This window comes from Gopherus flavomarginatus, chromosome 2 (genome assembly GCF_025201925.1).
Source record: "Gopherus flavomarginatus isolate rGopFla2 chromosome 2, rGopFla2.mat.asm, whole genome shotgun sequence".
Taxonomy (NCBI): Eukaryota; Metazoa; Chordata; order Testudines; family Testudinidae; genus Gopherus; species Gopherus flavomarginatus.
In genome coordinates this window covers 24,640,321-24,660,966 of record NC_066618.1, presented here as the reverse complement: position 1 = coordinate 24,660,966, position 20,646 = coordinate 24,640,321, and the positions used below count along the sequence as shown (strand labels likewise).

At 42.5% G+C, this 20,646-nt stretch overlaps 1 protein-coding gene across 3 annotated transcripts in view; it reads left to right on the top strand.

Moving 5' to 3' along the window:
- Positions 1–20,646, top strand: part of ADARB2 (adenosine deaminase RNA specific B2 (inactive)) — a 442,068-nt gene that overhangs the window by 384,499 nt on the left and 36,923 nt on the right. For all 3 annotated transcript variants that reach the window (XR_007772813.1, XM_050942241.1, XM_050942240.1), the window contains one exon: positions 1,130–1,281. Coding sequence is in view for 2 of the 3 variants with exons in the window: in XM_050942241.1 (XP_050798198.1) it covers positions 1,130–1,281 (152 nt within the window). In the remaining variant the exon portion in view is untranslated. The remainder of the gene's footprint in view (positions 1–1,129; positions 1,282–20,646) is intronic.

Genomic DNA, 20,646 nt, shown 5'->3' with positions numbered 1-20,646 from the left:
TGAGAGGAATTTGCCTTCCCTGGCAACCTTTGCTAGGGTGGCAGGTTGGCTAAGTCCAATGTGTCCTCTTCTAGCTGCAGAGCCACATAGAAAATAAGAGCTTACTACTGCTACTACCTAACTGAGTTCGTTTTGTTAGCGAGACAAGGTAGGTGAGGTGATATCTCTTATTGGACCGCCTTCTGTGGCTGGAAGGTATAAGCTTTCGAGCTATACAGAGCTCTTAGGTAGGTCTGGGAAAGGAAGCAGAGTTTCTGAAGTGCTCCAAGTAGCTCAAAAAGCTTGTACCTTCCACCAACAGAAGTTTGTCCAATAAAAGATATCACCTCACCTACTTTGTCCCTTTCATATCCTGGGACCAACACAACTACAACAGCACTTCAAACAAGAATTAGTATTTTATCTCAAGTAGTAGAGGTCTGTGTTTTTGGTGCACAGGGCCCAGGTTCTTTCTTCATTACATCAGGTAACTTGTGATTTCCAAAGATTTCAAAACAGACCAGAGAGCCACTGTCAGTCAAGAATCAGAGGTCAGTTGCAGAGGGGGTTCCTTTAGCATTCACACTTGGCTATGGATGAATAGGGAGGAAAACAGAAGACCGGTTTTGGATGTCTGAAATCTGCTATTTTCTTTTCAGGATTTCTGCTCATAAATTCAGGACACTGCTATATGACCTCAATTCTGCAAAGCATTTAAGCATGTGCTTAAGTCACCTCAACTTTCAATGGGATCTGAGCACATGCTTAGGGATGTGATGAATAGGGATAATTTGTTAAACCTAAGGGAGCTGTTCTCCTTTGATATGTACACGTAAGTCCCATCAGTAACAGTGAGATTTATGTACTGTATTTGCACGTTCAGATACCTTCTATCATTAGAATAAATTCCAACTAAGCAAGCCAAGAAACACATCAACAGTTCCAGGACCTTTCGAGCACCTCATTTACTTAGAGCAGCTTATTATTTTTCTACCATTGACAGTAGCCAAAATATGATGAAAGGTGCTAATAAAACAAACAAATAAAAACCCCAAAGGAAACAAAGCGAAACAAAACTACCACTGAGAGAGCAGAAATGTTTCTGATTTGAAATGTAACAAATGACCCGGAACTTCTTTTGTGATCATAGCAAACGGCGAGAGGACTGGGAGCGATCAGTCTTCATGCGATTAAAAGAGGGAGGCTACAGGCTGAAAGAAAACATTCTGTTCCATCTGTATGTGAGCACTTCACCCTGCGGAGATGCACGCCTCAACTCCCCCTACGAAATCACAGCTGACTGTAAGAGCCATTACTCCCCCAACCCTACCCCTCCCCCTTTTTTTAAGACAGATCTTTGTTCCTTTGTTTGTGGATAACATATTTCACTAGAAAGCACAGATGACAGGGGAGTGCATCTGTCTGGATCTCCGTATGTATGTGTTGTGATGGAAACTGTGTGGATGGAAATGAAAGCTGGTTGAGGCATCATGAGACTTCCGTGCCTGCCTGCAGCTCAGTGGCTGTGCTGGAAGAAAATCCCACTGGCCCTAGTAAATAAACATCTTTCATGTAAAGACCTGAGAGATCATCCCAGCCGTTGTCCTCTAGTGGAGCAGAGCATCCCAACTGTGACTGGGTTTGGCAGTTTCAGAGAGTCACAGAGTCACAGGGTTTAGATTGTACAATCATAATAATTTCTTGTGATTATCAAAAATTGTCTGTCATCCAGTGATCCCAAAGTACTTTGCAAACAGCTTGTTGTTGTTGTTGTTGTTATTATTATTATTACCTAGTTCTTATATGATGATTTTCATCCAGAGATCTCAAAAGCACAGTAGTTTCTAGAGGCCCTACCTGGGACCAGGGTCCCATTGTGCTAAATGCTGCACATATACGTAGTGACAAACAGTTCCTGCCTGAAAGAGCTTATGAAACAGACAAGACGGAAATGAATGAAAGGGGAAACAGGAACACAGAAAGGTGATGTGTCACACAACACCCTTGTTCAAAGTATCTTGATCTTCATGTTGCAGGCAAAGAAACTGAGGCACAGAGAGGAAAGATTTGATCAATCTCACACAGCCAATCATTGGTATAGCTGGAGAGTGGTGCTTCTCCCAAACCCCACTTACAAACATATTTATTCATTTTTAAATATTATTTTCCTGGGAATGGAAAGTTTCACACCTGTAATGATGTGTGGAACATCAAGCCTACTGAGCTGAAATAAAAAAAAACAAACATTCCTATTGGTAGTAATATTGGTTCTACTTTGAAGAAGGTGGAAAGATGTCCTGGACTAGGACTCAGAAGACCTGAGTTCTATTTCTGGCTCTGCTCTGGCCTGCTGGGGGACCTTAGGCAAGATACTTCAATTCCCTGTATCTCAGCTTCCCCATCTGTAAAATGGGAATAATGATACTGGTCTCCTTTGTACAACACTTTCAGACCTACTGATGAAAAGTGCTATACAAGGGCTATGTATTAATTTATTATTATTTATTTCTATATTCTGTTGTGATGTCATGAAAATATAAAGAAGAGAAAGAAAATGTCAAAAAGTCAAACAAAAAAACTAATTTCAAGTCTCTGGTAATGGGGCGCATGGTAACTAAAGTCAGGAGTAATAATATTTGCTTAGAAAATAGATTTTTAAGAACAGAAAGTGCCTATGATTTCAAAAGTGACCATTGATTTTGATGCCTCACATTTTTGCTGCTCAACATGAGCCCCTTAAATAGACCTTATTTTCAGAAAGCGTCTTCTGAAAATCAGACCTCTTAAAGCTGCCTTAAACTGGGCACCCAAGAATTTAGGCACAAAAATGACTAGTCAATTTTAGAATGTAGATTGTTCTCAAGAATTACAAAAAGAATATGAAGGACTGAATTCTGCCCTCTGATGTCTGAGAATGATGGGATTCCCCTGACTTCAATCAAAATGAGGCATGAAGATCTAAGGACAGGATTTGGCTTTAAATCTAATTTATCCATCTTAGCATTGCTTTGCTTGCAGAGCTAACTCAAATTTGGGGTAACATATTCAGATTCGGGCAAATTTTGACCTCTTCATCTTTGCAGAAGCATTTGCAAATTCCACTACACAATTTTGCATTGATGCATCCATTAATGCAGCTCAAACAACGCCCCCAACCAATGGGCAGGTGAAGTATGGATAAAAGCACAATAATAAAATTGTACATTATCCATAATGACATTCTCTCTTTATGCCCTCTCTTTCTATTGATTTGTCTCCATTGTTTTCACTTGAAGATATGCAGGCTGTGTTGTAATTCTGAAGAATCTGTTAGTAATTCAAGAAGAAACACCTCGTCCCATCCTCACATGAAAGGAGGATTGTTCGACAGCTGAATTCCAACACTGATTATAGATATGCTGCCAAATTCAGGCCTGGAAGTGCAAGTCCATTTGGTGCATAGATCAATTCAATAAACACATTGCTTCAACAGCTGATAAAAACTCTTTATTTTCTACATTTGTGCTTCCAAGAAACTTCACTTTACAAAAATTGGGGTATTGATAATATAATATTTAGCACTTGGATAGTGCCCTTTAAAAAAAGCCTCAAAAACAGCTAATAGTTTGGCAAGATTATTACACCCATTATTTTCCAGGTAGGAAAATACACAAAGAGGTTCACAGCGTGGTTCAGTAGCAGAGTCAGGAATAGAACCAAGTCCTGATTTCCAATCCACTGCTCTAAGCACTAGATCACTGTACCTCTCTTCCCTGTTCTAAAAGCTTCTGACATCACAGAAGAGATGTAATTGCTCAAAGATTGCCCAAAGCTGTCCTTAAGTTAGACAAGCATTTCCTTTTAGCTCACACTATCCTGAAGACATCTGGGAAGACAAGCATTTTATAGTGTTTATCATTTAGATCTCTCTGTTTTTTTTTACAAAGGAATAACCTTTCTTTTATCCAGTAATGACAAGAAAACCAAGATGAATGTTGTTTCTTTCTTATACAACAAAGAGCCAGCACAAGAACTCAAACACCAGTGATTATTCTCTAAAGATGCATTAGTGTTTAAAAACAGTGTCTCGCCATGCACTTTATGGTTTTGAGTAGGAATATGATAAGCCTTTATCAGTATGTGGAGTGAGTGAAATCCATTCCTCAAATCTTCTAAAAATTTCCAGCATTATCCACCGTGACTTCCACAGCACCCTCAAATCCCCTTCTTATGTGCCTTTTTATGGTAAGAGAAGAGATAAGTTTGCATGAACTCAATCACATTCTTAAAATGTATGGCACTGGGTAACAATTAATGACAGATGTACAACTTTGACACTTGGGTTATGTCTGTACTACCACTTATGTCTGCAAAACTCATGTCGCTCAGGGGTGTGAATATTCTAACCCTTGCGCAAGATAAGTTACACTGGCATAAGTGGTAGTGTGCACAGCACTACTACCACCAACATAGCTTCTGCCACCCATTGGAGGTGGATTAATTATGTCAACAGGACAGCTCCCTCCCATCGGCATAGAGCAGCTGCGCTGCTGTAAGCTCTCTAGTGTAGACGTAGCCCAGGTGTTTGTAACTAATGGCTGTAATGCAGGCTGTACCTGAAGGAGGAAAGATCAAATGAATCCCTCTTAAGCGTGACTGAAATGAGATAATGAGTGATCAGAGCAGAAGAGAGTAAATCTGTAGAATGGCATCATTGTTTTTCCTAGCTCAGAGTTGAGTTGGTCTGATTGTTGATGTATCTTCTACCAAGAAGGGACAATCACTCACTTGTAATTCTGAAGATATAACTCCATCAGGATTCTGACTCCTGATTCCTTAGTGTGAGACCAGCAGAACTCTCTCAGCTCTTACAGAACTTTGATCCTTTGATGGCAGCAGTGGTGGGATAAAGTGAGGGCCATTCTCCCCTCAGCCACCATGTTCCACCCCCTGCCATGTGTTAATGCTGGCTCCCTGACATTCTTGTCACTTCTGGAAGTGAAGCTCCCAAATGATAAACCAATTTAATCATGGCCAAAAAATGGGCCTCAACAAAAATAAGATACAAGGTGTAAATGCTGGTTCACTGTACATAAAGATAAACCCCAAAATCTGAGGGTGAATGATAATCCTGTCAGGATAATATCTTCAGAGAAGCAGTTAATTTAATCACCAGTTACAGATAAAGTATAAAACTTTCCTTTCCCTCAAGATACCCACAATCCGCCAGGATTGACACTGGAGGAGAGTGAGCAGCTCTGGAGAGAACAAATGAAAAGGCAGGTAAAGCTGCTATCAGCAGCAACACCAAGGGCTATTGAAAAAGAGACTAGGAGGGTAATAAAAGTTTAACCTATCTGTCATGGTGCCTGGTATGTGGCTCACAACTGAGGGGCCAATCTCTGGTCAGACTGTCAGAAAACAGGGCAGACACCCAAACTGGTGGTATATTCTATAATTAGATTTCACCAAGCCAGTAACAAATGTGCACCGCTGGAATACTGTCTCATCATGGAGCCACAGGCAGTCCCCTTAGGCACTACAGATGATTTACTACTAAGACTAGCTGGACTTAATGATGAAAGGTTATTAAAAACAATATTCATCATACATTAGGTTCTTACAGCCCCAAAGAGCCAATCACGTACCCCAGGTTAAGGTGTACTTCAGCTCTCACCAAAGACAATGCTGACAGCCAATTTCTTTAGTAAATTAAAGATTTATTAGGTGAAAAAGGGAAATGAGAGTCATTGAGAGATTCAAGTAGATAAAATACATTACAGGTGAATTAGAGTTTGTAGTCCAAATGATGCAGAGATGTAATGTATGCTAGTTTTCCATAAGTTCCTCAGCGTTTCCCAGAATGGCTTTTGGAGACCTCTGTCTTGCATCTGGAACCCCCCTGTCAGTGTTCAGATGGGTCAGAGATATGGAATCACTCTCAGTGTGCCTTTTTGTAGCTGAAAACAGTTTAGCAAGCGTTTTCGTCACCACGTGGGCCTTGCTTTGTTGACTAAAAGTAGATAGTCTATGGATCTTCCACTGTTCTTCATATAATGACCCATGCTTAGAAATCAACAACCTTCTCATACAAAGTTTTAAGGCTTCAGTTCAGGTTGATGGGCCATTTAGAGATAATGTAAGCATAATGTGATAGCCAGGAACAATTCTTCATTAGATTTTACACATCAAGTAACTTCACATCTAAACATGTAAATACAGGCCTTTTGACCTAATGTTAATTAAGGAGAGTTGTATAAAAGTAATTACAGAGTTACAGGACATGAAAAAGGATATAGCAACAACAGGTTAATTGAGTTACACTAATATACGTTAAACAGGATGTAGGTAGATGAAGACAAATACAATTAACATCTATTCTAACAAGTGAAGTGCCTAGATATACAATAGGACCTTTTAACATTCCTTTGACGTTCACCCACCAGTGAAGTGGTACACTTAACACTTCTCTGAAATCTTGACCTGAGCTAGCCAGCTGCCAGCACCACACTACATTTAAACAAAAGGATTGGGGTGATCCAGGTATTTAAGGCCAGTCATACTTCAGGCCCAGATAAATTTGCTGAAACAATTTAAAAAATATTATAAAAATCTGTTATGAAAAACATGTTTTAATAGGAACAAACCAGCATGTCTTCTGTCAAGAAAAATCTTGGTGTCTACACAAAATGGTGATTAATAGCCTAATCCAAAACCCATGGTAGTCAAAGGAGAGATGACCATTGACTTCAGTGTGTGTGGCGGGGTGGGTAGGGACTGACCCCAAAGGAGAATTAGTTGACTTCATTTATTTGGACTTTCCAAAAGCCTTTGACACAGTCCATCACCAGACATTACTTCTGATCAGATTACTACATGACTACTTAGTAATAAAGAATTGTCATGAATTAGAAATTGGTTAAAAGAGAAAACAAAGCATAAGTAGTCAATTTTCAACATGACAAATGGTTAGTGGCAGTTGGTGCCCTTAGGTTCCATATTGGATCTGGTGTTGTTTACAATATTTGTCAGTGATCCGAAAAAGAGGAGTGTCTATTTTTGTATCTGTCAGTGACATAATTTGCAAGTGACACAAAATTATTTAGGTTAGTCAGGACTAGAGAAGACTGGGAGGGACTCCAGAAAGCCCCGACGAAGTTGATGGCACATGAAATTCAGTGTTGACTAATTAACGATAACCACCTAGGAAAAAGTCCTGGTTAGCATTGTGGACCATTCAATGAAACACAAATGCTGCACAACATACGTACTCAACACATCCCCATGATGGACTCAGAATTTGCAATAGGAAAGGTTTTGACATTGTGAAAAGCTAGTGGGGCAATCTGACAGTAGCTGACCAAGTATACTGTCTAGCTAAGTACCCAAACACAAACAGTTTGAAACAAGTACTTCATATTTTGGATACCAGGCTCCAACCTTCATATCACTCAGCTATAAAAAAGAGACAACTAAGTCTATAGAGAGAACTGACCCAATACAGATAGGCACAAAGCATCTCTCTGTCAAAAGAACACATATGGGTTGATAGAAAGCAGTGCAGTGCAGCTTGCAGTAGCTAAAGCTTCCCATATAATGTACCCTTGCTGTGTGATTGTAAAGTTGCTTATTTATGTGACCTATTTATATGCCCCCTGATTATCATTGTATCAGAGTGCCTCACTGCCTTTAATATGTTTATCTCGTGACAACCCTGTGAGGTAGGTGGCCCTACTGACTGTTTGGCAGGCTTCCTGCTTCTGATGTACTTAAAAAAAAATTGCTGTTGGTTTTTGAATCTTTGGCTAGTTGCTTTTCAATTCTTTTTTGGCCTGCCTAATTATACTTTTACGCGTGGCTTGCCAGAGTTTATGCTCCTTTCTATTGTCCTCAGTAGGATTTAACTTTCAATTTTTTAAAGGATGCCTTTTTGCCTCTAACTGCTTCTTTTACTTTGTTGTTTAGCCACGGTGGCACCTCTTTGGTTCTCTTACTATGTTTTTATTATTATTATTATTATTATTATTATTATTATTATTTGGGGTATACATTTAATTTGAGACTCTGTTATGGTGTTTTTTTAAAAGTTGCATGCAGGCTCTTCACTTTTGTGACTGTACCTTTTAATTTCTATTTAAGTAGCTTCCTCTTTGGGCCTTCAAGAGTTGGCATTTGAACATAGGTCTCCAAATCCTATGCTTGTGCCCTAACCAGTGGGCAAACTTTCCAACCTCTTCCAACTACCTTTTCACGCACTCTCATGTTGACCCTTCTACATACACATTGCTAGGAATCAGAGGACCTTGTGACCACCTCTCCTTTTCCAGTGCCCCCTCCTACTTTGTTTTAGTTGTGCCCATTGTACAGACAGCTGCTATCATCCCTGGACTGTGCTTAGGGGCAGTATCCCAGCACTGTTTTTTGCAACATACTTCACTGCTTTATACAGAATACAGTGCATACATTACACCTTTCACTACCTGGGAAACTACAGAATAATCAGGTCATTGATGTGTCTTGCAGCTTCTTTGATTTGTTCATTGTTTTCATGAGCCTCCTTTGAAGTAAAAGGAATCACTCAAAAAAAACCCTGAGTCAGTGAATCCTTAACTTCCCAAACTCTCTACCTCTGGCAAGTTTTTGCCTCAGCAGCCATCTTTCTTCCAAAGTGTGCACTCTCTCTCTACATGGATTGACACAGATAGATAGAATCTGCCTGAGGGCTGTCTCCACTCTCATCCCCTGGGCTGCTTTGCTATCTCTTGCTAACATGCCTTGTGCCATTGACTCCTTGATAGCCCAGCTCGTGTTTTATCCCACACTCCCTTTAGGTCTGAAACACACCATTGCATCTGCTCCATGGGGTCTTCCTCCTGCTTGTCTATTAACCTACAGCTGTGCTGGAACTCTGATGCATACACATTCAATAGAGCTCCCATCTGAACTGGATCCACAGGCAACCATATAAGCTGGATCATTGAGTTTGTGGGTAATTTAGAGGTGTGATGTGAATTGGATTTTTCAGTGGGAATGGGAAAGAGAAGAGAAAAGCACATGGAAAGACACAATCCACATGAAACCTTGAATTCATGTACTCCACAGATGGAGTTGTGATTTTAACAACTCAAGGGTCCAGCTGCTGATCTTTTTACCCCATCTTCAACGAAAATGCAAGCGCCAAACTCTGTTTCCTCCCATTGACTGAGCTGTTCTGGAGGAGGCAGCCTGGCCAAACCAGCCCTGCTAGAGTTAGTAGAACTAAGCCAAACTTTTGTAGGTTCAGGTTTGGTCACCTAGGGGACAAACATTGCATCACAGTATGGTCCTCAGATCAGGAACCCAACCTCAGCACAAAAGCAGCAGAAAAGGGCCAGCCTTACCAGGAGGCCATATAAGCCAATCCATCTTCCAGCGAACTGGACTCAAAAGGCAGTGATCACCATGGCCCATCACTTCTCCATGTAGATGTTCAACTACTCTTCAGGGAAAAGTTCCCCAAACACCACCTCTTCTAAGCTGACATCAAAATGCAAATATCATCAGCTTGTGATGCTATGTGAGCCACAACCTGTGTCCAAATTTTTTGGAGTTTGGTCAGTGTTTTCAGAAATGCATGAGAAAAATTGTCAGCCTCTCCTCTACTCATACCAGCTGCTGTTTGAATAGTCTGCTCCAGAATAGGCACCTTTCACATTTGCAGTGCTATTTTCTGCTAGGAAATGTTTGTTTCTTGGAGAGGCAAGGAGGAAAAGGTTCCCATTTCAAGACAGAACATCTAAGGGCTTGGCTACACTGGAGAGTTGCAGTGCTGGTGGTGGGTTTACAGCGCTGCAACTTGGTAACTGTCCACACCTAGAAAGCACATCCAGCGCTGCAACTCCTGGCTGCAGCGCTGGCTGTACACCTGGTCTGCTTGGGGTGTAACGATTGCAGCGCTGGTGATGCAGCGCTGCTCATCAAGTGTGGCCACCAAAAGTGCCGTTATTGGCCTCCAGGGTATTAGGAGGTATCCCAGAATGCCTGCTCACAACAAACCGGAAGAATGGCTGAACTCCGAGCTCCCCCGAGCTGCTTATCTAAAAAACAAACACAGCTGCTGTTTGCTCCAGCGAGCGAGCGGAGGCAGGCAGGGGAATTGCTTTGGAAGGGTCACAGCTGTTTGCTTGAAGAGAGAAGTCACACAGCAGAGGGGGAGGGGGAAGTCCATGTTGAGCAGCTGCTTATGTGGTCTGAAGGCTATTTAGGAGTGCATAATTTGCATTTAGTGAATAAGAGAGGGGTGGGGGAAGGGGTCAAAACTTTTAAAATGATTGAAGGTAGGTGCTGTGTATCTTTCAGTCCTTAGAACTTGCAAGACAGGGAGCTGAGAACAGTGTCAGCTCCAAAAATCCACTCTCTCTGTCTCCCCCACGCTCCCTGTCACACTCCACCCCACCCCCCTGTTTTGAAAAGCACGTTGCAGCCACTTGAACTCTGGGATAGCTGCCCACAATGCACCACTCCCAACAGCGCTGCAAATGTGGCCACACTGCAGCGCTTTCCCTACACAGCTGTACGAAGACGGCTGTGACTCCTAGCGCTGTACAACTGTAAGTGTAGCCATACCCAAATAGCAGCTCACCTCTCTGATGACTGATTCGATACTGTTCAGTGGTAAGAAAACAAAAAGAGGTTCTTTGTGGTTTAGAATATACTACCCTCAGGGCAATCAATGTATAGGTGGGACACAGTCATTTTAGGTGGGGCGCTATTAATCTGAGCTATACACCTGCTCAATAATGATGGGCACTTCTCACTTCTCTGTGCTTTGCTGTGATTGCTGGGCTGTTCAGTTAACCAGTGCTGCTGCTCTGGAGCCTGCCTCCCCCCACTTCAAATGTAGGTTACTTGAGTTAACTCTGCAGTGAGGATGTAGCCAGCATAGTATTCCCTGTAGTTAGCTCTCCCTGATGATTGTGCCAGTCGTTCTTAGCTGGGAGCAGAAAATGACTAGTTTCTGGCTCAGAACAGCTGACATGGCAGCCTTGCAGAGCGTGGCAGCAAGTTAACAGCTCTGTACAGGCCTGCCCTCGGTCCTAACATAGCATAGCAGCTCTGCACGCAGCAGAGACTCTTCAGGCAAGTCCCAGTCCTAACAGAATTCTTAGGGCCTACCAGAGGAAAAGTCAAAACAGGGAAGCAATACTGGAAGATACCTGCTGGCTTTATTATTGGCATTATCGTGACCAAGGTAGCTCTGAAAGAGGAAGACTGCTGTCATTGCATGTTGTGAGCTGGTAAGGAGTCATGGGCAGTCAGACCTAATGATCAGAGACAGAGTCTGCAGGAGCAGGATGGATCTCAGCTGCACAAGGAACTCCCTGTTCCTGCGCAGGGTATATATAGAAAGACCCCTAGGTGTGACAGGGTCCCCCAGGTGCAGCTTGGACTGTGGGACCCTTACAGTGCCATAACAAGGATGAGGTGAGTGAGGCACCTGCCTCAGGCATGGAAAGCTTAGAGGCGCAGCTCTACCGCGATCAGCAGCGCTTTGGCAGCAGCTCTACCGCTGCCGCTTCTTCGGAGGCAATTCGGCGGTGGGTCCCTGAGTCCCTGTCTGAGGGAAGGACCCGCCGCCAAATTGCCACCACCGAAGAGCCTGGAATCACCCTTTGCCTCGGGCACAAAAATTCCTTCTTACGACTCTGGACCCATGAGCCCTTCGAACCTACCAACTTGGGTTGCCTCTCACAGTGTGATGCTGATGTCAAGCTACAAACTTCTGACAGGCGCTGCACTTACACAGACATCCACAGGCAGGGACTCACCCAATTGAGTTATATGAATGATTTCTCAATCGCTCATGAACCATCAATACAGAGGCATCCCAGCGCCCCAGCATTGCACCCCAGAACTGTACCATCTTGCACTGATCAGAAACATGCCCAGGGTAAGCTCATTACCTAGTTCACCACTCCATCAAAAGGGCAGTGGACGTGCAAGAACCATTTTTAACATGAGCTGATATTTCCCAGCTGTTTTAAGTAAAATATACAACAGCTTTATGAGCTACAGATAGATTTTAAGTGATTATAAGTGGTAGGCATAAAGGTTAGAGATAGTTACATTAAGAAAATGAAAAGTAAACAGGCATTCTAAATCTTAAACTTGTTGTTTAAGCAAGAGTTGAATAAAACAGAGTCTCATCCTGACAAGTGGTACAAGCAGGTTACCCAATACACCAGCTGGTACTACCTTCCTGCCTGGGACCAACCTTCCCCAGTTCAAAGTCTTTCCCCGGTTCAGATGTTCTTCCAGGTGTTGAGATGGGGCATAGGCACTGACTCCGTGGATGCTCTGGGGCTGGAGCACCCATGGGGAAAAAATGGTGAGTGCTGAGTACCTGCCAGCAGCCCTCCTCTCACCTCCTCCCCCCAGCGCCTCCTGCCTGCTGCCAGGCTCCCACCCCTCCTCGCACCTCCCAATGCCTCCCATCCCTTCTCGCACCTCCCACCCACTGCATTCAGCTGTTTCACGGTATGCAGGAGGCTGGGAGGGACAGGGGAGGAGCGAGGACATGGCATGCTTAGGGGCTAGGGGTGGAATTGGGCTGGAAGAGGCAGGGCAGGGGTGGAGCAGGGGCAGGAAGAGGCAAGGTGGGCGGGGGCTGTGGGGGAGGGGTAGAGTGGGAAAGAGGCCTGGAGCAGAGCCAGGAGTCAACCATGCCCCAGCAATTTGGAAAGTCATCACCTGTGAGATGGGGGTGAGGGGGAGAGGCCAAATCACTTCCCCTCTTTTATACTTTCTTCCAGCTTACTGGAAAGATCTTTGCTGTGACGTAGGGATCAGGCAGTTCCTATTGGTCAAGCAGTCTCCATTGCCTACCTGTCTTCTCTAAAGAGTCTCTGGGATAGTGGATTCTTTTTTTGATGGGCATTGATGAACCATTAACACCGTCTGGTTATTGATGGATACTCCTTCGTTGTAACTGAAAGGCTGGTTGTGGGGGTTCCCAACCTCCCAACATATTTCAGTAACACATATAGCAATGCCTCATAACTTCACAATGATAGTACATACAATCCAACAGGAAATTAACGCTCAACAGATCAAGACTTTTAAAATGATACCTCACAAGGTATAGTTTGTACAGAACATACCAAAATTATATCACCATGGTGAATATAGAGGTTCCAGGGTGTGACTTTGAGGTACAGAGTGTCAAACCAGCACTCTACCAGCCAGGGTCCAGGACTGGTGTCCTCTGTCAGGGTTCAGCTTCTGCCTAGCAACTGTTAGTAGGTCTCTGGGTGACAAGTTAGAGTTTACTTGCCCCTAAGAGTTCTGTGGGACCAGGGTTTAAGACCTTTGGTTCCTGACAAAAGAAGCTAATGGGTATAAAGCATTCAGTATCAGATAGCCAGTTTAGGCAACTGTTGTTATTACCTCATCTTTGCTTAGCTCAATCACTGTAGCTAGTATTTTACTTTTTATTGGCTTGTAACTTTCTTGGCTACTGTTTGGTTTACAGGTTTTTTGTCCATATTATAAATAATATTATAAAGTAAGATTTCTTTTAGGAGCCAGAGTGTCTGTGTGTGTATGGAGGAGGATAGGGAAGGTAGGGGATTCTACCACCTATCCTGAGAACTCTGGGTAGCCTCAAACTTTAGTTAAAGACAGTCAACTAACATTCTGTGGACATGCACAACCGATGTAATTAAAGTGGCTTATGATCGTCCACATAACTTAAGTCGACTTTAAGTCTGTAGTGTAGACATGGCCTAGGATTTGACCAGAGCCTTGGAAAGCTTTCATGTAAAGCAAAATCTGTTTGTCTTGGTCCAGGCAAATGGATTTCCACAACTATAATCAGATCCTAATTTTAATAGAATGCTTGAATCACCAAGGGGAATTGCACTGTATTTATTGATTCTGTTTTGTTTCTAGGTATTGCTGGTTTGTAAAACATTACATTCAGAAGCAATGTTCAGATGCAATATAATGGCTACATTAATCAGAAAAAGGCCACGGCTGAGGAGTCTGCAGAATAGTGGGAGGAATTTTCACACAGACAAGCTATTTGTCCAAGTATTTGTCTGGCCCTGAAACAGTTATTTGTGAACTCATCTGGGGCTTCCTGCAGAGTGGATCAACAATATGCAAAACAGCTCATGACAAAGAATGCTCAGTCCCATCCCCTCAGGACTTGGGAATACTACTAGAGTCACAAAAGCAGAATGCAGGCCCTTTGCTAGATCCACAAAGGGATTTAGGTGCCTATCTCACCCCATGCATTGTGGAGGGAGCCTGGGTGCCTAACACAGGGCTGTGGATTCCACTAGGCAGCAGGGAGTCTAAACATTCGTTGTTGCAATGCTGAGTTGAAGTCCCCCTTGTGGAGCTAGCTCCTCATGGGCAAAAGGTCCCTTGACAAACATTATTATTTTTGCTTTGATTCTAATGCATCTAGTCTGCCCCCTGGCATCAGGGTATCTGCTTCTGTCCAATCCAGGACATCCTGAACTCAAAAATCCCTTTCCGTTTCAATCTTTAAAAAAATATATATGGAGGTTAGTTTCTTCTTTCAGGGTTTGCCAGTCATTTGCCACAGTGCATAAGCAGTAGGAGCGTTGCTGTCAATCATCCAAGACAAAGCATTTTGTCCAGTTTAAAAAGACATTTCTAGCACACTGGTTGAAACCCAGTGTAGTCTTAACGATGTGATCACACAAATAGCCACATTCCATTGATGAAAAAAGGAAGGCCTAGGCCTGAGTCCGTGGCAGTTGCAATTGGAGTCACAGCTAAAGCTCAGCAGCTGAGGCCAGACGCTGATTGCTGCCTGGTAGGATTTTCAAAAGTGCCTAGGCGCACCTAAGAGAGACCTAAGTCCTATAAAAAAAGACAGACCTGATCTGACTGTTAATGCTTTTGAGTGAGAGTAAGAAACAGATGGGGTCTAAATGGTGATGAAAGTTACCTACCTCACACAACTGTGTGAAGATCAATAAAAAAGAGAAGAAGGAGGATCCGGGGAACTACAGGCCAGTCAGCCTCACCTCAGTCCCTGGAAAAATCATGGAGCAAATCCTCAAGGAATCAATTCTGAAATACTTAGAGGAGAGGAAAGTGATCAGGAACAGTCAGCATGGATTCACCAAAGGCAAGTCATGTCTGACTAACCTAACTGCCTTCTTGGCAAGATAACTGGCTCTGTGGATGAGGGGAAAGCAGTGGATGTGTTATTGGTTGACTTTAGCAAAGCTTTTGATACAGTATCCCACAGTATTTTTGCCAGCAAGTTAAAGTATGGGCTGGATGAATGGACTATAAGGTGGATATAAAGCTGGCTAGATCATCGGGCTCAACGGGTAGTGATCAATGGCTCCATGTCTAGTTGGCAGCGGGTATCAAGCGGAGTGCCCCAAGGGTCGGTCCTGGGGCCAGTTTTGTTCAATATCTTCATTAATGATCTGGAGGAAAGCGTGGACAGCACCCTCAGCTAATTTGCAGATGATATTAAACTGGGAGGAGTGGTAGATATGCTGGAGGGTAGGAATAGGATACAGAGGGACCTAGACAAATTAGAGGATTGGGCCAAAAGAAATCTGATGAGGTTAACAAGGACAAGTGCAGAGTCCGTGCACTTTGAATATAAGAATCCCATTCATTGCTACAGACTAGGGATTGAATGGCTAGGCAGCAGTTCTGCAGAAAAGGACCTAGGGGTTACAGTGGACGAGTAGCTGGATACGAGTCAACAGTGTTCCCTTGTTGCCAAAAAAGCTAACGGCATTTCGGGCTGTATAAGTAAAGGGCATTGTCAGCAGATCAAGAGACTCAATCATTCCCCTCTATTCGACATTGGTGAGGCCTCATCTGGAGTACTGTGTCCAGTTTTGGGTCCCACACTACAAGAAGGATGTGGAAAAATTGGAAAGAGTCCAGTGGAGGGCAACAAAAATGATTTAGGAGGCTGGAGCACATGATTTATGAGGAGAGGCTAAGGGAACTGGGATTGTGTAGTCTGCAGAAGAGAAGAATGAGGGGGGATTTGACAGCTGCTTTCAACTACCTGAAAGGAGGTTCCAAAGAGGATGGATCTTGACTGTTCTCAGTGGTACCAGATGACAGAACAAGGAGTAATAGTCTCAAGTTGCAGCGGGGGAGGTTTAGGTTGGATATTAGGAAAAAAATTTTCACTAGGAGGGTGCTGAAGCACTGGAATGGGTTACCCAGGGAGCAGGTGGAATCTCCTTCCTTAGAGGTTTTTAAGGTCAGGCTTGACAAAGCCCTGGCTGGGATGATTTAGTTTGGGATTGGTCCTGCTTTGAGTAGGGGGCTGGACTAGATGACCTCCCGAGGTCCCTTCCAACCTGATATTCTATGATTCTATGATGAACGCTTACCACAGAACTTTGAAAATGAAAAACACTAGAGCTATGTATTATTATTATTAATAGTAATAATAATTAATAGATTTTAAGGCCAAAGGATTGTGATGAGCTAGTCTGATCTTTAGCATAACACAGAACATCACTCCTAGAGGCCATAAAACTTCACCCAGTGATTCCTTCATTGGATCCCATAACGTATAGTTTAACTGGAACATCTTATGTGAGAATGCCTTGGCCATGAAACCTGTTGATTCCAGGAATGCCACGTCACATAAGACTAGAGTTGGTTGTAAAATAGAAAAATATTTTGTGAAAAAAATTCATTTTCTGTTTCTCATGAAATTTTGCAGAATATTTTTATTAATGTGTTAACCAAACTTGCTATAGAAAGCTTTCAGTTATTAAAAAATCATGTTTTCTTGGTTAAAAATTAGGGTTTTGGTAAATGAAAAATGACTCTCATGATTTTACTAAAAATATTGATGAAAAATAGTGTGGAAATTTTCACAAAAAAATTCCAGAATGTTGACAGTTTTACCAGTAAAGTTTCATTTGTTTATAAAAAGGTGAGTCTTAGATGGAAAAAACTTTTAGACAGCATCCTGATCCTGTGGAACTGGGATTAGGAGTCTAGTGGGCCTCTAGCTCCTGTTGACTTTTGCCTTGTTGGCATCAGAAAATCTCGATGTGCTCCGCCTGTGCCAAAGCTGTAAAAGAGTTAGCTGATTATCGGTGGCGACCATCTGATGCGTCTTTCTGACTAGCAACTAATCTCACAAAGAGTTCGTTCCTTCTGAGGCACAAATCCTAAATGGCAGCTAGAATTTTGACCAGTCTCCACACTTTGCCCCATGGGGGCTGCTGCGCTTTCAAAGCGATGGTGCGGCGCATCTAATTTTAGATGAGAAGAGCAATTAGTAATTAAAAATAATAATCTTGAAGCATTCAAGTTGCACTCTTCTTGATTGGTATCTCCAAGCCACATGCATAGAATCTTAATTCCTCTGACATTGCGATTTCTTCTTATGTGTGCTAATACAATTCTCATCCAGAGCCAGGCTGGGTTCTCAGCACGGAAAATAATAATTGTAGGTGAGACGAACCCTACCCTGACTGCAATAATTTTCATTCCTCTGAGCCCTCAGAAATAATTTACAAGCACAATAGCCAACTGTTTGTGGTTTGATGGCAATAATTTGTTTTACGAGATCATTAAGTAGTAGCACGTATTTACCAGCTAAGAGGCACTTAAGGGAGAGTATGTGACATGACACACATTTCTTAGGATAGATATTTCCCACTATATTACGTTTGGTCTCATAAGCATAAAGCCCCATGTGAGACAGCAGCTTGTTTAGAAGTTGTTCCAAAGACACAAAAGGCCCTAATAATTAGTATAAAATGCTGTGTCTTTATCAGTTAGCTTCACTCTAACATAAGTCCAGCTAGGATGAGCATTTCACACGTTTCTATGCTTTTACTAATCTAAGGAAGAGAAAAGACATTGGAACAAAACTGAGGTCCCACGCTTCTAATACTTATGTGTGAAGGCATTGTTTGATGTAACTAAATTAAGACCTTTCAATAGACCATAGTCCCTAGTAATATTTTCCCATTCCTGGCTATTAGTCCTAAACATCGCTTACAGACCATACATGTCAAGATAAGATGAAAACCACAGTTCAGTAGCAACCCATTTAAAACAGATGAGGAGAAATAATGCAGCAGTTTCCTTTTCTAAACTTTCAGATGTTTATTCATGTTGATCCTCTCCCGTGAACCTTTCCCATCACTGTTTTTCTATATACGTGGTAGATTGAATGCCATTTGTCCAGGATTCGCAGATAAGCAAACTCCCAGGAACTTCAGTGGAACCAGGATTTCATACCTGAAACCAGGAGCAGTGGAAGCTCCCTAAAAGTGGGGGGCCACTGGAGCCCAAACTGTGGCCTTGCTCCCTATGCCTTGCCACCCTGAGGTCCCCCCATACCTCCCACCCCTGCATCACCACTTCCCCTGAGGCCCTGCTCCTACACTGCCTCTTCCCCCCCACCAAGACCCTCACTATTCACTCCTCTCTGCCCCCTCCTCACCGTTGCTCACTCTTACAGTGGTGGGGCCATGGCCCCCGCTCCCCCCTTGTTCCACTGTCCCTGCCTGAAACTACTGATAGATTGGAGATTATGGATCAAGTAGAAGGATTTGAGAAAGCTCTCTTTAAAATTAGTGCAAAGCGAAAGATAAAATACCTCAGGTAACAGCCTGAATAAAGTCAAAGGATGCCGAATTATCATCCAAAAACAGGATTTCAGCCAAGAAAGACAGAGAGGTGGGAAGAGGGTTAAGGGTTTTATCTTTAGCTGATAAAGTCATGATCCTCTTTTTCCCAGTAAATATTGGACTGATTTTGGGGATGATCCCCAAGAATCTCCATGAGCTGTAATAACGTTGTGATAAAGCTCTCAGCCTACATTTCAGACGTGACTAATGATTGGCTGCCACAGTTTCTGGGTGCCCAAATTAAGACATCAGAAAGGGGCCTGATTTTCAGAAAATGCTGAGCACCCACCATCTGCAAATCAGGGCCCTTAATAGTTTCTCAAGTGGGCAGCCAAAAACTGGGACACACAAAATCACTCTTTGGTTTTGAAACTGTAGGCCTTTTTCTCCTTATGTGCCTGTCTCTAAAGCAAGACATGACCAAGAACACTGACCATGTCTGACATTCCAGCCAATGAAGAGCCAGAGGTACTCATCCATAGCAATCAGTGTGTGTTATGACCCCCCACCCCAACCCTAATATACGTCCACAGAATACTATAGTACATTTATATAATAATACCTATATCCAGCATTGTCTTTAACCTGAAAAGCTCAAAGTACTTTTCAAACATGAATTAGTGTTAATTTAGGGTGACCAGACAGCAAATGGGAAAAATCAGGACAGGGGATGGGGGGTAATAAGACCCTATATAAGAAAAAGACCCAAAAATCAGGTCTGTCCCTATAAAATCGGGACATCTGGTCACCCTATGTTAATTAGAGATGATGTTACTACCATACACGAAAAGTCATACTCTGCCATCCTTACATTGAAATCCTGAGCTCTAGTTGCATAGAAAAGTGCTACCCAAAATGAGAAGGGGTGGCAGAACTTGTATGAATTTCTAATTACTATTGAACTACGAAGTCATTCGTATGCCAGGACTCCTTTTTCCATCTCTTTGTTCCTAACAGCCTTTATGAAGCTTTATAAACCATATTGATGAATTGAGAGTCCAGCCTCCAAAAATGCAAGATAGGCTTTTTTCCCCCACCCTTCTGGAGGAAAAAACAGCCTCCACTGAAGCACGGAAATAGAAAATGAACCTCGGAGGCAGCCACATGTGAATTTCAGACAGAGACTTACTTGTGTGATTCTGTTTAATCACCATCCATTTTCTTTGTACGCTTCAGATATACATAAACATGGATTTTTTTGTTTTATATACAACTCATTTTTTCACATGCCCCTGGAAAACAACACTGGAGCAAGGATTGCACCCCAAATTAAATGGATGTTAGGACACTATTTTAAATGTGCATTGTCTGTATATATGTACAAGACTGAAAGTAATACTCCAGCACCTTTTTATTTCCAAAATTCTCAGGGGCTGTTTTTTATGTTTAATTTTATATCTAGCATATCTCATAAATTCACTCCAAATTATTTTAAAATTTGTACTCTGTAATTTTGGTTTGAATCGACATTTTGTTCTGATTGAAGTGACATCCTCAGCTTTCTTCTCCCTCTGCAATTAGTTGAGATTAAGCCGTTGGAAAACCAGCATGGCAAAGCTCAGAAATGTTCAGAGTCACTGATGCTTTGATCACACTGAACAGGAGAGCAGCAATAGACTGTAGTTTGTAACTTCAAGGTGCATAAATAAATATATCTCGGAGATATTTTTAAGTGATCTGTGGCAAAGAGTGTTCCAGCAAGTGGCATCACATTAATGTCTAGCAAGCAGAGTGCACTCCAAAAACAGTCCAAAACTTTAATGTAAAATAAAGGGATTCTTTGTTCAATATTTATATTTGCATACATTGCTTAATGACATGGTAAGAACTAAAAATGGGCTCATGTTCCAAAGATCAGATCAGTATCCAACCTTTAAAAAAGATCAGGGTATGGCTTTTAATAAAACATTGTTTTCTTAATACACGTTAAAGAGCAGCATATTGGAACATGTGTTTTGTTTATTCTGGTGGGGCAAACATCTTGGGACATGCAGCGGTGCGCAAGGGTTTAGTCGCACAGCAGCCACTG